This window comes from Camelina sativa, chromosome 17, assembly GCF_000633955.1.
Source record: "Camelina sativa cultivar DH55 chromosome 17, Cs, whole genome shotgun sequence".
Taxonomy (NCBI): Eukaryota; Viridiplantae; Streptophyta; class Magnoliopsida; order Brassicales; family Brassicaceae; genus Camelina; species Camelina sativa.
The window spans coordinates 15,614,957-15,633,102 of record NC_025701.1 but is presented as its reverse complement, the minus strand read 5'-3'; the positions used below and the strand labels follow the sequence as shown (position 1 = coordinate 15,633,102).

The following is an 18,146-nucleotide window of genomic DNA, read 5'->3' as shown; positions in this document are numbered from 1 at the left end:
CTCGATTACTTGGGAAACCCTAGCTTGGTCCACGCTCAGAGCATTTTGGCGATCTGGGCCACTCAAGTGATCTTGATGGGAGCCGTTGAAGGCTACAGAGTCGCTGGAGATGGTCCACTTGGAGAGGCCGAGGACTCGCTTTACCCCGGAGGCAGCTTCGACCCATTGGGTTTGGCTACTGACCCAGAGGCCTTCGCTGAGTTGAAGGTGAAGGAGCTTNAATGGCCGCCTCAACAATGGCTCTCTCCTCCCCTGCCTTCGCCGGAAAGGCTGTGAATCTTTCTCCAGCGGCCTCAGAAGTCCTCGGAAGCGGCCGTGTGACAATGAGGAAGACTGTTGCCAAGCCAAAGGGACCATCAGGCAGCCCATGGTACGGATCCGACCGAGTTAAGTACTTGGGCCCATTCTCCGGCGAATCACCAAGCTACCTTACCGGAGAGTTCCCCGGAGACTACGGATGGGACACCGCCGGACTCTCTGCTGACCCCGAGACATTCGCCAGGAACCGTGAGCTAGAAGTTATCCACAGCAGGTGGGCCATGCTCGGAGCCCTTGGCTGCGTCTTCCCTGAGCTTTTGGCCAGGAACGGAGTCAAGTTCGGAGAGGCCGTTTGGTTCAAGGCCGGCTCACAAATCTTCAGCGATGGAGGTCTCGATTACTTGGGAAACCCTAGCTTGGTCCACGCTCAGAGCATTTTGGCGATCTGGGCCACTCAAGTGATCTTGATGGGAGCCGTTGAAGGCTACAGAGTCGCTGGAGATGGTCCCTTGGGAGAGGCCGAGGACTTGCTTTACCCCGGTGGCAGCTTCGACCCATTGGGTTTGGCTACCGACCCAGAGGCCTTCGCTGAGTTGAAGGTAAAGGAGCTCAAGAACGGAAGATTGGCTATGTTCTCTATGTTTGGATTCTTCGTTCAAGCCATTGTCACTGGTAAGGGACCGATAGAGAACCTTGCTGACCATTTGGCCGATCCAGTCAACAACAACGCATGGGCCTTCGCCACTAACTTTGTTCCCGGAAAGTGAGCCAAGTTTTATCAGTTTGCAATTTTCTTTTTTCAGTCTTTTGAATTCGAGTGAGAGACGGGAGGAGAAAAGGTTTGTCTTTGTGGTCTATGGTTTGAGACTTTCAGATGTAAATTTGCAAAGACTTTGTATGATTTGTCATTAATCAAGTAACTCATTTTTCTCTCATACTTGTTTCGCAATAAATTGCAGAGGCTTTTTCTTTTCTACAACTTGATTGGACATATCAAGCCAATATGTACAAAGATTCTGTTATTTTTTGCCTACAGAAAATGTGATTTTCTGATGTTATCATAAACAACACGAAAGAGCCAATTCTATAAATCTTTTTGATATTACTTTGACATAATTTGTACATCTCTTCACAAAATACGTTTGAAATGGTAGTGGTAGGATGAATTTTGGGTTGAGGGTGAGATTCCCAATACTCCCGGGTTCGAGTCCCCACGGCTGCAAACAAGTTAAGTGGCCACCGCAGAAAAATTTAACATTGGGCTATGCGGCCTCCAGGAACCACTCTTGCCGCCTTCGGAATGAACGCCAAGTCGTCGGGCTAGTGAGCTAGTCATGGTCCACAGTGCTTTGGATATCTAGATTATAAAAAAAAAAAAAAATACGATCGAAATGAGGAAGGAATTGCAAACCAATTTCATGATTCCATGAATATTTAGTAAAATACATAATGATTTTATTTTTAATTTTTTTGGTGTATGTGTTTTTACTTTGTAGAAAGATTGGTAATTAGAAATTTTCTTTTTGGTGATAAACAGATTTTGAAATTTGTTTGGTCGGCGAAATGATGATGGGTTTAATCTCTTGGAAATAGCGAACGACGATGACTGTGACGAACTTTCAAACGGAGAAAACAGTCGTGGCCACTCCGAGCACGAGACCAGAGAATAGAGTTGACCACTAATACCTTTTACTGGTATACAACATGTTACCCGTATTCAACATGTCTAAAAGCTATTCTAGTTCTATTATCCGTGGGTAAGTCCGTAAGTGTTGAGCATCGGATATTAACTTTTTTTTTATATTCGTCTTGTTACCAAGAAGTGCCTTTCGGAAACCCTTTGATGCTCATCATTTTTTGAAAATGTCAAATAGAGTATAACATAGATGCGATGATATATATGAACATGTTAAGTTTATTGTTTTCCTAGTATTAGTTTCTAAGTACGAGAAAGTATTTTTAATTCCTATGCATGTTCGGATATAGACGACCAAAAAATATGGTGTTAATTTAAGTCTATCCATATGTCGGTTTTTCACATGAACTACATTACATATGGAGCACGTATCGCGCAGCAACCCCTCCTAGGCTCCGACAATATGCCATATGAATATACACATTGTACAATGTAAACATAATGATGTTTTAAAGTACTTATTTATCCGAAGGTGTGTGTGATGCGTTTCTTCACATATGTTGTCTATGTGCATCATGTGTTAATTCCTTCCGTATGTATTTGGTTGATTTTGAAGCTCGTACGATGGACTAATTGGAGAGATTGCCTTCCGTGGGATCCTCTGTGTGGACCATGCTCACTGGTCACGCTATTAAATTGTCCAATACATGATCACGAAAATTATTTCTAACATCAAGCTACACGAGATTAAAGCGTTTTCTATCAAAGTGATTGTGGATTTGGGTTGTTGCAAATAAATTATTGTGGTGTTTTTTTCATCTCTACAAATTTTAAGTTTTACCATGAATTAGAAAGATAGATCATAAAAAGAGGTTGTTCAAGTTTACAAAATAGATAACTGGAACAGTGGTTAAGAAATTTATAAGCTACATAATGTTTAAACAGATGATGGTGAACATTCCCATAGGATAGTTTTCAATGTTTTTGAACAAATGATTGTTGGTTAGTTTTTATCTTATTGCTAAATATTCAAATAATCAATGTTTTTTAGTCTTTGCATTTTGATTTTGATTTTTTTTTTTCGAAAACAAATTAATTACATTATTCATGAAATTTATCAGGTTAGTGGATAAAGTAACGATGGAAACGATGTTAATGTAAATTGTCAATTTGGTAGTGACCGTACGTGGACGTAGGCTTACTATTGAAATTATTGATAGTCATGAATCATCAAAGCATCATATACATTCATATGATGTTTTGATCATCAATATCTTCAAAAAGTTACTTTCATTTAAAGAGTAAAAAATCTCACAAATTAGTTATTTCTTTGGAAAGAAATTAAGCCATTTCCAAAAGACTTACAACTTGTGGTCTTAAAATGCTTTGGCTGCAATGAAAAAATCAAAGTAAAAGCTTGTGGACTAGAGATTGCCACGTGAGACTAATAAACGATAAAACCAAAATCTAAAAACCCAATGAGTAAAGAGAGATAGATTACTTCAGAGATAACAAACGTTACTCACAATATCGCTATTTAATCCAAACCTAGCTAACCCTTTTCAATCACTCTCACTCACAAGTTAGTCACCAAAAAAAAAAAAAAATCAAAAGCATTTCAATGGCTGCCTCAACAATGGCTCTGTCCTCCCCTGCCTTTGCCGGAAAGGCTGTGAACCTTTCCCCGGCGGCATCAGAAGTCCTCGGAAGCGGCCGTGTGACAATGAGGAAGACAGTTGCCAAGCCAAAGGGTCCATCAGGCAGCCCATGGTACGGATCCGACCGAGTCAAGTACTTGGGCCCATTCTCCGGCGAATCACCGAGCTACCTTACCGGAGAGTTCCCCGGAGACTACGGATGGGACACCGCTGGACTCTCTGCTGACCCCGAGACATTCGCAAGGAACCGTGAGCTAGAAGTTATCCACAGCAGGTGGGCCATGCTCGGAGCCCTTGGCTGCGTCTTCCCTGAGCTTTTGGCCAGGAACGGAGTCAAGTTCGGAGAGGCGGTTTGGTTCAAGGCCGGTTCACAAATCTTCAGCGATGGAGGACTCGATTACTTGGGAAACCCTAGCTTGGTCCATGCTCAGAGCATTTTGGCGATCTGGGCCACTCAAGTGATCTTGATGGGAGCTGTTGAAGGCTACAGAGTCGCTGGAGATGGTCCCTTGGGGAGAGGCCGAGGACTTGCTTTACCCCGGAGGCAGCTTCGACCCATTGGGTTTGGCTACCGACCCAGAGGCATTCGCTGAGTTGAAGGTGAAGGAGCTTAAGAACGGAAGATTGGCTATGTTCTCCATGTTTGGATTCTTCGTTCAAGCCATTGTCACTGGTAAGGGACCGATAGAGAACCTTGCTGACCATTTGGCCGATCCAGTCAACAACAACGCATGGGCCTTCGCCACCAACTTTGTTCCCGGAAAGTGAGCCAAGTTTTTATCAGTTTGTAATTTTCTTTTTTTCAGTCTTTTGAATTCGAGTGAGAGACAGGAGGAGAAAGAGAAGGTTTGTGTTTGTGGTCGATGGTTTGAGACTTTCAGATGTAAATTTGCAAAGACTTCATATGATTTATCATTAATCAAATAACTCATTTTTCTCTCATACTCGTCTCGTAATATGGTAACTCAAAAACTGAAATGGATCTATGTTCCTGGATTCTACAATTGCGCAATCTGATTACATAAACATGACACAAGTCTAGGCCATAATGGGTACATGATCTGATATTCTGATACAAACAACGACTTACTGACAAATAAAATGTATATTGCATTTCGAAAATGGGACCTTAGAGGATTATTCATAGAAATGCTTATGGTAAACAAAATCCGTTGAAATTTAGTCGACATCGTAAAAGTTCCACACAAACGATCAAACATGTAAATTAAAAACTAACTCAGACGAGCAAAGAAGATACATCCTTTACCTCAAAAAAGTCCTGAAGAGCGGTCATTTTAATGGCACTTGACTTCAAGCTCTTGATTCCCTCAGCTGTGGCTAACGCTCCAGCCACCGTGGTTATAACAGGGACCTTGTAGGCGAGAGCCATTTGTCTGAGCTCTCTCCCATCTTTCTGATCTAAAGCATCTCCCGAGCTTGTGATCAACATCAAATGGATCTGACCATTAGCTACCATATCAGCAGCATGTGGTCTTCCTTCATGCAGCTTCAGCACTTTCTCCACGGGGATGCCTTTCAGTTCCAGGAAATGAGCTGTTCCCGAGGTGGCAATGATCTTGAACCCGAGCTCGAGGAAGGACACTGCGATTTTCTCTAGGTGTGATTTGGTCATATCGTTTAGGCTGAGAAAGACTGTACCGGTTAAAGGTAGCTTTTGACCTGCAGCGATCTGAGCCATTGCAAACGCACTAGAGAATTCAGAACTGATGCTCATCACTTCTCCTGTGCTTCTCATCTCTGGCCCAAGTATCACATCACATCCTTGGAACTTCTCAAACGGGAAAACAGCTTCTTTGACAGAGATGTGTTTAGGGATGACTTCTTTTTCAAAGTTAAGATCTTTGAGCGATTTGCCCGACATGACCAGCGCTGCATACTTGGCAAGAGGGTGTCCAATGGCTTTTGAGACAAAAGGGACAGTACGGGAAGCTCTGGGATTGGCTTCAAGCAAGAAAACATCCCCAGATGTTGTGATTGCGTACTGACAGTTCATCAAACCACATACATTTAGCTTCTTCGCCAGCTTAGTGGTCCATGTACGGATAGTTTGCAAACAAGAAGATGGGATGGTTTGTGTTGGAAGCATACAAGCCGAGTCACCAGAATGCACACCAGCTTGTTCTATATGCTCCATTATTCCACCAATCACCACATTTCCATAGGAATCAGTGAGGGTATCAACGTCGATCTCAATGGCATCTGAGAGATATTTATCTACCAAAACAGGTCTCTCTGGGTCGACTTCAACCGCATTTTCCAAATAGGTTATTAGTCTACTGTCATCATAAACTATCTCCATTGCTCGCCCACCTAGAACATAAGAAGGTCTTACCACAACTGGGTAGCCTACCTCCTTCGCTATGGCTAATGCATCAGCTTCACTCTTTGCAATGCCTCCCTTGGGCTGCTCAATCTTCAGCTCGTCGAGAATTGCATTGAACCTCTCTCTGTCTTCAGCAGCATCAATGGAGTCAGGTGATGTACCCCAGATGCGAACAGGTCCCGCTCCACTCAAGCTCATGGGCATGTGCTTATCCAGATAATGTTTGATTGGGAGAGCAAGTTTCAGAGGAGTTTGACCACCAAACTGCACAATGATTCCATCAGGTTTCTCAAGGTCGATAACATTGAGAACATCCTCGATTGTGAGAGGTTCAAAGTAGAGCCTATCGCTTGTATCATAATCTGTGGATACTGTTTCAGGATTTGAGTTCAACATTATGGTCTCATATCCAGCATCCTGCAAATTTAAATAGTAGATAAGTAATTTAGCGAAACAAAGTTATAAACAATGTTAACTGGCTTTGGAGAGACGCTTAGATTGTCTAGGGACAGACCTGTAAGGCGAAAGATGTGTGGCAACAACAGTAATCAAATTCAATTCCTTGACCAATACGGTTTGGCCCTCCACCCAAAATCAAAACCTTCTTCTTGTTGTTTGGAGCTGATTCACATTCAAAATCATATGAAGAGTACATGTATGGTGTATGCGCCTCAAACTCTGCTGCACATGTATCCACTCGCTTGTAAGATGGAACAACTCCTAGAGAAATCCGCTTGGTACGGACTTCTTCCTCGGTTGTCTTTGTAGCAAAAGCGATTTGCTTGTCACTAAATCCACGCTTTTTGACTTCGTAAAGGTCTTCTTTTGTAATCTCTGACAATGATCCGCACATGAGATACTGTTCAACGTCCACGAGCTCTTTAAGCTGAGTTAGGAACCACTTGTCTACCATGCTCAACTCGTGGATTTCATCAATTTTCATACCCTTTTTCATGGCAGCATATATCGCATGGATCCTGTCCGGATTTGGGACTCTAAGGCTGTATTTCAGCTGATCCCAGTCCCAGTCTAGCTCTTTAATTTTTGCACAACCCCAACCTGAGAATCCACACTCCAGAGACCTCAGAGCTTTCTGGAAAGATTCTTGGAATGTGCGGCCGAGAGCCATAGACTCCCCAACAGACTTCATCTGGGTCGTTAGCAAGGGCTTAGATCCTGGAAACTTTTCAAATGCGAATCTAGGAATCTGCATGATAAAGAAATATATATACGGTTAAGCAAACTATGCATGAAGTTTGTATATCCTCAAGTGGATATATATGTGTTCAAAGTCAAGAGCATCTCATTTCGTGACACAAGAAAAGCCAAAAGTATGGACACGAAAGAATGACAAACCTTAGTCACGACATAATCGATGGAGGGCTCGAAGCTAGCTGGTGTTTTCCTGGTGATATCATTAGGAATCTGATCCAAGGTATAACCAACAGACAACTTGGCCGCCATTTTAGCAATGGGAAACCCTGTAGCCTTGGAAGCAAGAGCAGAAGATCTCGAGACCCTAGGGTTCATCTCAATGATCATAACTTCACCATCAGCCGGGTTAACAGCAAACTGTACATTAGATCCACCACACTCAACACCAATCTCACGTATAATGGCAATGGAATAATCCCTAAGCCGCTGGTACTCTCTATCCGTTAGTGTCTGTGCAGGCGCCACAGTAATGGAATCACCCGTATGCACACCCATAGGATCAATGTTCTCAATGGAACAGATAATGACAACATTGTCAGCTAAGTCTCTCATCACCTCAAGCTCATACTCTTTCCAACCTAACAAAGACTTCTCAACAAGAACCTGACTAGTCACACTAGCAGCCAAACCAGCTTTACAAATAGACTCAAACTCCTCTTTGTTATACGCAATTCCACCACCAGTACCACCTAAAGTAAACGCAGGACGAATAATCAAAGGGAACTCACCAATTCTCTCAGCAATATCGAAACACTCATCAAGAGTGTTACCAATCCCTGAAGGTGGAGTCTTTAGGCCGATGTTCTTCATAGCCTGCTTAAACAAATCACGATCCTCAGCTTTCTGAATCGCACCAAGCTTAGCACCAATCAACTCAACACCGTATCTCTCGAGAGCACCACTCTCAGCAAGAGCAACAGCAAGGTTCAAAGCGGTTTGACCACCCATGGTAGGTAACAAAGCGTCAGGCCTCTCTTTCTCAATAACCTGCTCAACGAGCTCAGGAGTCATCGGAGCGATATAAGTCCGGTTAGCAGTTTCCGGGTCGGTCATGATAGTAGCCGGATTCGAATTGATCAGAATCACCTCGTAACCTTCTTCTCTTAGTGCTTTGCAAGCTTGAGTACCAGAGTAATCAAACTCGCAAGCTTGCCCAATCACAATCGGACCAGCTCCGAGGATCATAATCTTCTTCAGATCGGTTCTTTTCCCGACTACCTCCGGAGAAAAGGTCTTGGTGGTGGTGGTGTCGGCGAGCTCTGAGACGGGTTTGAGAACACGTGTGGCGGATCGATTTCTTCGGTTGAGACATGGGAGAAAAGTGGAGAAAGAAGAAGAAGAAGAAGAAGAGGCAAGTTTGGATTTTGCTCTGTAATTGTTGGCGGAGCGAGAGAAGAAGGTGGGATTGGAGAGCTTGGAAGGAGAGAAACGATGATGAGATTTGGAAGAAGCGAGTATGGAGGAAGAGAGTTCTAAGCAATGGTTACTCATTTTTTTGCTTCTTCTTCTTCTTCTCTTCTGAGTTGGTCTGTGGTGTCGGCTCTGTAACTGTGTGGGAGAGAGATAGTGAGAGAGAGAGAGAGAGGGTTTTAGGGTTTTCTCGGCGGAATTTGGATTATTCCGGTTTAATTTTTATTTTGTCGTTTTTTATAATAATTTCTTGGTATTATCCACGTTTTCAGCAAAGGACCAATTATATTTTGGGAAAATCATGATAGATGACAACTGTAAATGACACAGTGTGACGATATACATCGATCACTGTTTTCCTAATTTTTTAGGGCATCTCCCTTGGTAGACTTTTACGTTGAAGCTCTTATATTTTTTTTGATTAAAAAGTGTACTTTTACAGAATAAGAAGTTTTTATTGTGGAATAAAATTATAGTCCTCCAATGGTAGACTCTTATTAGGGTTCTTATTTTTGAAAAAAATTATGGGATGAATATAAACAATAACCTGCATCGAGAATTTGAAAGACCAAACCAAAGTGTGGGATGAATATAAACAATAACATGCATCGAGAATTTGAATGACCAAGTCCCTTCCTCTTGAGACTCCTCCATCGACATTACAAACATATTTAATTGTTGTGCACACCATTGGCTTACCTACAGCCAGGAGGTGAGAAAAGATAAATATAACAACACTCTAAAAGTTGAGGTTCAGCAATAAGCAGCAAAAATGAAAAAAAAAAGACATTGTACCTTAATACCAAAAGCAAGAAAGTAGTGTGAGCAATCAGGCCGATGCAAAGCAAGGTATTTTGAAGTCACAGGCAGAATTGCCTTGTTCAGCAAACATTGGCTAACGTCAAGACAAGTGAAGTCTTCCCAGAGTGTCTATACAGCTGTCAAGGAATGAATACTTGAAACATGCCATAACAGACCACTTAAAGCATGTATATAACTATCATAACACCTAGTGAAACATGAAAATGAACATCTCAAACATACAGCAGAGATATAACTTCATCTCTAAAGTGCTCACTTCATTATATTGAAACCAACAATCACACACACAAAGATTCGATATACCCACATCTCAATTATAAACATGGTTTAACAGAAGGAAGTGGTAAGTGGAAACATAAAAAAAAACGGTATGTGAGTGAGGATACTGTTAAGGTCTCCACAAAAGAGGGGAAATCAGAATCCTCTAACTGACTGAGCCGTGTGAGTAGTTGAACACGATTCTCAATAAGCTGTTGCACAAACAAACAACAGAGAAAAAAGTGAAGCTCGTTAGCTATAAACAACATATAGCAAGTCTCCTACAGCTTGAATCCATTCTGAATAAGTTAAGAAAGTCCTAATGTTCTTCTTACTCCTTCATACACCTCAGACGAAATATACATTAAGCCGCAAAAAAAAAAAAAACCTCAATCCAGACCAATCAAATTGAAGAGAAATTGGTCCAATCAAATTTAATCAGACGGTAAATTAATGAGAAACATCATGAAACCCAAATCAATCAGAAGAAAATTTCACGATTGAACAAAGAGAATCAGTTCGAAGCTTATCCAGAAACAATGGTTCTTATAGAGATATAGAGAGAAACCTAGAAAAATCAAATCAAGGTGGAAACAAAGAGAAGCTTACATCAGAAGATTTTCTTCGAGTATCTTCATCGCATTGTTCTCCATCGCTCACTCTACTGGGAAATTTTGTTTTGGCGGTGTGAGGCAAAATTTCTCTACGCTTCGAGAGAGTTTCGGCAAGAGATGGAGAGAAGAAAGAGAACGAAGAGAAAGAAAAAAAAATTATTTTTGATATAATAAATTAGACCAATTACATACGGACACCTAATCAACTCTACCCAACAAGAGCCGATGTTAAAACATACTAAATAAGAGGCAATTCTTATTGTTTTAGCATTTTTGATTTATTTTTAATCCAAATAAAAATAAGAGAAAATAAGAGTCCTGCTAAAAACCCTGCTAAATACACCAATGGACTTGCTCTTATAAACTTTTGTAAAGAACAAATGTGATTGTTATTTGTTTTTAAAATATATTTTTTGTAATATAAACATTATTATAGCTTATTTCCTTTATCAAAATTTAATATAGTTTAGATATAAAAATTAATAATTTCTGAAATGAATTAATAACCAATTATTTTAAAAAAGAATTGACCAAAAATGGGTTAAAAAATTGATACACAGAAATAATTATAAATGTGTGATTTTAGTAGCTCAAATCAACTCTTATGATGTTGACTAATGACTATGCAGCAAATTAAAGTAGTATTAATTATTTAAACAAATGTACACATGATATGACAGATTAAACCTCGTTTTAGGTACAACAGTATTGTGTTTTACTACTGTGCAATTTTCTTCGCGTAAAAAATCCAAAAAAAATCAACAATGTTATAAATAGATAATCATAAGAGTGATTATCCATCACCTTGATCTTATCTTCTTATCACTTGGTCCAGAGCCGGCCCAAAGGCCAAGCCCATGAAGCATGAGCTTGTGGCCTTATTTTCTGCTGTGTATTTTATATATAACTTTCGACCTTATTTTCCAAAAAGTGTGTTTAGTCTAGTGGCATTTGTCTTTGTTAGTGGAAATGAGTTCATGGGTTCTATTCTGACTAATAGCAAAACAGCTCTTTTATTTTAATTTGATTGTATTTGATTGTGGCCTTTATTAACTTAGAGACGGCTCTGACTTGGTCCCCAAGTTACTTAGTGATCAAGTAAATCAATGCTTATCTATTTTCAGCTTTCCCCTATATATATGTGTTGTTGTAAGTGAGAAGAGTAGTAAGACAAGAGTATGAGAGAAATATGTAAACACAACAATAAGAGAGAAGAAGACGTTATCACTTCATTCTGTAACTTACCCTCTCGTCTCTCTCTTTATTATTATGGTGTATATAGTTATACATATATACATATATAATATATATATTATTATTATATTTGTGTTATATTTTATAACACGTTATCAGCACAATGTCTTTACTGCTGGAGCTTTTATGAGGTAAGTAAGTTTTTATTGTTTCAATTATGTTTATAGAACATAAATATTATAGACATCGTAAAATTATGCCTTTTTCCGGATTGATCGTCATAAGTTGTAGGCATTGCCTCCTTTACGATCAAATCTATAGCTAAATTATATCCGAATAGATCGTTAGATATATGGTAGGCTCTGCCTCCTTCATGATCAAATAAAAGCTATGTCTTTTCCGGATAGATAGATCGTTATATATGGTAGGTTTTGCCTCCTTTTCGATCATACATAAAGCTATATAATTTTTGGATGGATCATTTTATATGGGTAGGCTTTGCCTCCTTTTAGATCTAATAAAAGACTATGTCTTTTCCAGAAAGATCGTTGAAAATGGCAGGCTATGCCTCCTATATGATCAAATATAAAGACTATGTCATTTTCTGGATTGATCGTTATAAGTGGTAGGTTTTACCTCATTTGCGATCAAATATATAGTTATGTTATATCCGAACTGATTGTTTGATATATGGTAGGCTCTGCCTCCTTCACGATCAAATAAAAGCTATGTCTTTTTCGGATAGATAGATCGTTATATATGGTAGGCTTTGCCTCCTTTACGATCATATATAAAACTATATAATATTTGGATTGATCATTTGATATGGTAGGCTTCGCCCCTCCATCACGATCTAACAAAAGGCTATGTCCTTTCTGGAAAGATTGGTTTTTCCTTCTATATGATCAAATAAAAGGTTTTGTCTTTTCCGGATTGATCGTTATACATATAGAGGTTCTACCTCATTCATGATTAAATAAAAAGCTTTGTCTTTTTCGGATTGATCGTTATATATGATAGGCTCTGCCTATTCTACGATCAAATAAAAGCTATGTCTATTGAGTTCTTATATATAAGGCTATAGCTCTTATTTTATTATCTGAATATATGTTTGTTTATTTAATTCTGTTTATTAGTAAAGAATAACTAGATGTGTTATATGAGACTTAAAGATATGAAATATCTTTAAAATCAAAAATATATTTCTCTTATGAGAATATATGAAGCACATGTCAGTATATCATAGACAGTGCAAACATAATTGGAAGGTCTAGATGAGTTAGTCTCTCGACTTCCAAAGACATCAGATTCATAATTATCGATGTCTAGCATTCTCCAAAGTCTCAAAGAATCTCATGGAGTTTCAAAGACATTTTGTCTTAATAAAATTATTATGTTGAGACTATAAATAAATATGGTATTGCAAGATCGGCCATATTGGAGACATGCATGTATATGATTATATCATGCAAATAAAAAGATGACAAAATGATAGTAAATATGAAATTTACTAATGCTTCAATTATAGCATTACCGGTAAGTCATCCCGGTCAATCAATGATACTAAAAATCATTGTGAATTTGTTTACTAGAACAAAAGTTCTTTTAAAAGTATTGCATATCCCCGTTCACATTTCATGAGGTTGTAAGCACTGCACTTCATTTATATTTCAGGTAACATCTAATTTATGTTTAATTTATTTAAGTTTATTTAAATTTATTTAAACTTCTACTAATTTTTTATGGAGTCGATGGTTATATTCCGCCTCCTTAATTCTGAGGTAGGCTTGCCTCCAGAATCATATAATGTTGGCTCATTTACCATCATTTTGGATTAACAAGCTCTTTGTATATATATGATGTTTGATTTTTTTGAAAAATCCCCAAATTAAACCCCAAAAATAACCGATCTAAAAATAAGATTCGGTCAAAGATGAATGATCATAAAAAGTCATCATCTTTAGAGGGGGCGATAATAATCTCACATTTTTATAAGGATCTAAGATAATACACATGACTGAATTCGTTATGTTGTTGATCCTAAAGTGGGATTCAGTACGAGATGAATGAACTCCAAGAGTTATCATCTCGAGGGGGAGAATTAAAAGAATCCCACATCGACAATAAGTCGATAAACTTTGGTGAATTTGACACCCCATAGCAATATAACTATGGCGAAGTCATATTCTATAGTTTATTGCATATATATGTCGCATGTGATAAAGTAAAACATCCATGATATTTACTCTTGAAATGAGCTATAATGAATTGTTCATAGTGCAACTCCAAGAGATTGCAAAACGGTTTTTGGTGATTTAATCTCCATGTGAAAACATGAAACATGCAGTTTTGCATGAAGTCAATACTATATATGAGGCCAACATTTTATAAAGAAATATATCTTCCATGTTATATATTCATGGTTGAAGATCAAATATTTTTCATTTTGAATCTTATGGGTGTGTGATATATATTTTAAAATGCTCCTCCACACCGTATACAAATATTATCCACAGAGGATGAAATATATAGATGCGGGAGATGAGTCCGCTCTTATAATGTTAAAGCCATCTTATGAGAGATGTGCCTATTGCAAGATTTGCATATCATCATGTTGGATGATAAAGATCCCATCACTATGGGGAAATCATAGAATAGTTTGGATCTTTGAACAAATGAATATAATGAATATGAACTTGAAAGTTCAAAAGTTCAACATACCACTATTCAAAATTTATATTGCAAATCAAATGTAAAAAGCTGATGGATGAGATTTCATATAATTATTGATCCTCACATAAATGAATATGAACTTGTAGTTCTGAGAAATTTCACATCGCAGCTAAAAATGCTCCAATAAAATATGTTTCTGACGGATGACATACTAAGTCTATGACACATAAGAAATGTGATAGACTACTTTGGTTCCTAAGATAAATAAAATCCTCGAAAAGAAAAAGGAGCAAATTAAAAAGAGGTTATACTCTCCAAAGAGGAGCAAATGAACTCCTAAAGAGGAGCAGATAGACTCTTAAAGAAGAGCTAATAGACTCCCAGAGAGGAGCACATAAACTCCTAAGGAGGAGCAAAAATACTCCTCAAGAGGAGCAGAAAAACCGATTGATATAGTTAATAACGAAATCAGGTACCTGAATAAAATCATTTATATAATGGTTAAAGAGATCTCGATTAACCATGTCATTACGGGAAATATGGAACCAAAGACATAATGTCAACAGTAAAAATGTTTTATCACACAATGTGATTAATGAGGATCATAAATCTCCGCTTTGTGAGCGTATAGAGATATATATTGGCCAATAAAGAGGTAATCAAGTCTATATTAAACTCGTATGAAAGACGGGTAATTATTGGACTAGTGGTCCAAGCATCAAAAGGGTATAATGATATAACAAAATGGTGTGTCGCGCCATGTTTTGTTAAAATACCTTATCAAACAAAATTGATGTTATATGATGACTTGAAATATATCTCGTGGGATGCTTGAAGAGCTTATCCCGAAAGATATATGATATCATAATTATGTTCTCGAGAACTCATAACAGTGATGATTTTGAACATCATCAAAACTCTTGAAGAGTTATTTGGAATAAAAGATCTTGTAAACATCTTTCAAAATAGATGTTATACAAATCACTTCTAAAGGAAGTCATATATATATACTCATATAAGATCATATATAAATGCTGACGAGCATTTATATATTTTATGAATTGTGCATAGCATTTTCTACTAATCTCTTTGCAGCATATAACTCATTCTCTATGAGTATATTTTGAGTATGAGTTAAAATGTATCTTCTATTGAAAAGCGATTATTAACTTGGGCTTAATATATTTTGGAACCCCCAAGTTTGGTTTAGTTGGTTTTGCAGATGAAAGATCTATATCGGATCAATATAAAGATAAATCGCAAACAACGACTTCGCGACGTTTCAGTGATAGACTTTGGCCGTCGCTTGTTCAAGTCATGCCAAAATAATTGTGGTTCATATGCCGTATCAAGAATCCCTAATGGCTCGGATGATGCCCGAACGTCAACCAATAGTTCTCTACCTAAGATTGAAGCCTCGTAGGCGAAGAACTTCAAATAGAGGGTTCGCTCGGCATAAACTAGTTAATGCTTGTTGAAGACTCTGTTGCATATGTCGCCCAAATCAAAGGAAGCTACACCAAGAGCGACAAAACAAGACATATTTCTCTCTTACACTCAAGAATTCGAGAAGAATAAAGAAGTTGATAGCCCGTCCATCAACTCAAGTAACAATGTAGCAGAGTTACTTACAAAGGTGCTTCCGACTACCTCATTCAGAATGCATCTTTAGAGATCAAAATGCATCTTTTGAAGATGATACTTCCAGGGGGAGAATGAAACAACCGACCTTTTTTTTTTTAATAAATAATAAATATAATATAATAAATAACTACAACTAGTGGTCCCATATCCACTACCCACCTAACCACATTCACAACCAACAGCGGAACAACATACCAATAAATATCCAATAAACCAATAACCAATAACCAAATAATTAATATCCAGTATTAATTCCAAACAACATAAGTCAAATAACCAGCAATCCTAACAATGCTCTAAGACTCAACTCTAGCAACCTAACAATGCCAGGTAACCAATCAATCGAGTCCCTAGAACATCCTCCTCTTCATTGCCTTTGATTCCACGATCACACTTTGCCTTTACCTGCACACCACAAACAACAATTGAGATGCGTAAGTATTATCACAAATACTTAGTGAGACAATCCTCCCATCTACTGGGCTATACACACAAGCAATAAGATCTCTACATGCCACAAACAACAATCAATAGAACAAACCAGGCATTATACAAAGCACTCAGCAATCCGTCGTAGCTGAAAGAAGGGTGTCGACCGACACTGACAATCTGGTGTCGACCGACACTGACAATCTGGTGTCGACCAACACATATTGGTGTCGATCGACACCCTGCCCGACACTCCCGAAAACTCTAGTTTGTGTCGACCGACACCTCCACATGGCATCGATCGACACTCGCCAAAGTCTCGAGCCGTCCTCGCGTTGGTATCAACCGACACCCCAAATGGTGTCGACCGACACCAATGCCGAGCAGCGATTTTCTTCGATCAAAAACTCTGAAACTCGCCTCCAAACTTCTCCAATCCGCTCCATGCATTCCCAAAAGCCAAGCCCAGCCAAAACAGCGACGAAATACCATAGAGAACTCAAAGAAACAACCACATAAGCACCAAATCACATAAAATCTAGAGATCTTAGCTTAGATAAGCCATGGTCATGCACTCACCTCTTTCAAGAAGATTCTGACCAACAAGAACGAATTCCCTCACTCCTAGCAAGCTTCTAACACCTTCCCAGCCTTAGATCTCCCAAGAACAGCAAGGAATCTCTCAATCTCTTCCCAAAAGCTCAAGAACACTCTCTCTTTGTGTTTTCTCTCAAAAACGGCGAATAAGACAAAACAACACGACCCTAGGTCGTTTTCTTCCTTTAAAACTCGATTTAGGGATTCCCTAAACCAACCACGCAAACCGGACAATTAAAATTGAACCGACCAAACCGGCCACAATTGGTGTCGATCGATGCCTCACTAGAAGGTGTCGATCGACACCCTTACCAAAATACCAAAAATTGGTTTGCGGGTGTTACAATTCTCCCCCACCAAACTAGATTCGTCCTCGAATCTCGAACAACCATCAGTCAAGGACTCCCGTGCAACCGTCTCCACGGCCCGCACTCCTCCGACCGATCTACAGAAGGTCACCTCTAGGCGATAGACTCACGCTCCAGGCGTCATTTGCTCTTGACTTTTTGGACTTTCCTTTACTCATAGGCCTAAACCTTGAGTTTTTATTGGCTCCTCATCAGACCTAAGTCTGCATGCCAAATGTTGGCTCCTCATCAGGCCGAAGCCCGCATGCCATAATATATAAGGAAAAGTCCAAACTCGTCTCTCGGGTTGCCACCCTACAGCGCGCCCCCGGATCGTCATCCGAAGTCGATATACCAACCATACTCCCGAGCCACAAAGTCTCTGAATATGGCAGTACTAGGAGAACCTAAGTCCCCCAAGAGTCACGAGCAAACGATTCTGAACACGTCTGAGTCCTATCCCTATCCAGGTTTCCTTCCCGTGACTCGCGTAAAAACATCTCAATGTCCTACCAACAACTATTCCCTCACTGGAATACCTCATGACCACACAAGGATCATATACACGACACAAGGGCCGCCACAAAGGCCAAACAAAATGTCCTAAAGAGGACCGCCCCCAACGCCAAACAAATGTCCTAAAGAGGACCGTCACAAAGACACTCTGGCTGAAAAGTCCGTCACAAAGACCACACATTGTCTAAAAAGACCGCCGTACACGGCACACTGACTCAAAAGTCCGCCACTAAGGCCACACACAAGCCCCCTTTAAGGCTCTCCACCGCTAAAATGGACAAATTCTAACTCCCATAAAACTTTCCATATATAGCACTTTCTATTTTTGAAAACTTTCCTTCACAACCCTGCCTCACGGAAACTTTGTACCCCAAACACCACCTCATCTTGTTACTGAGTCGCACAACCAACCACCCCAAGCGACCGAGTAACAAGAGAGATGGGCTGGAATACTCCATTCCCGCTCCAGCCACGGATTACAGATGGGTCCAGGCTAAACAAGCTCAAGTCGCGGCTTGCTTCTTATACCAC

The 18,146-nt window shown here is 39.4% G+C and overlaps 3 protein-coding genes across 4 annotated transcripts in view; 2 read left to right on the top strand and 1 right to left on the bottom strand.

Moving 5' to 3' along the window:
- The window catches only part of LOC104757330 (chlorophyll a-b binding protein 2, chloroplastic), a 2,678-nt gene extending 1,489 nt beyond the window's left edge, over nt 1-1,189 (top strand). Inside the window, exon 2 of one of the 2 annotated variants that reach the window (XM_010480062.2) lies at nt 221-1,189. In XM_010480062.2, coding sequence (XP_010478364.1) covers nt 222-1,025 — 804 coding nt within the window. In that variant the 5' untranslated portion in view covers nt 221 and the 3' untranslated portion in view covers nt 1,026-1,189. The remainder of the gene's footprint in view (nt 1-220) is intronic. The other variant, XM_010480063.2, reaches the window with a different exon arrangement.
- Nucleotides 3,461-4,494, top strand: LOC104757331 (chlorophyll a-b binding protein 2, chloroplastic-like). The gene is given in 2 exon segments (XM_019239089.1): nt 3,461-4,064; nt 4,066-4,494. Coding segments are annotated over 2 exon segments (804 nt in total). The 5' UTR covers nt 3,461-3,515; the 3' UTR covers nt 4,321-4,494.
- LOC104757329 (carbamoyl-phosphate synthase large chain, chloroplastic-like) lies at nt 4,639-8,721 on the bottom strand. The gene is made up of 3 exons (XM_010480061.2): nt 7,253-8,721; nt 6,411-7,103; nt 4,639-6,313 (listed from the first exon to the last, which is right to left on the bottom strand). The coding sequence occupies exons 1-3, from the start codon at nt 8,600-8,602 to the stop codon at nt 4,790-4,792; spliced, it is 3,567 nt and encodes a 1,188-aa protein (XP_010478363.1). The 5' UTR covers nt 8,603-8,721; the 3' UTR covers nt 4,639-4,789.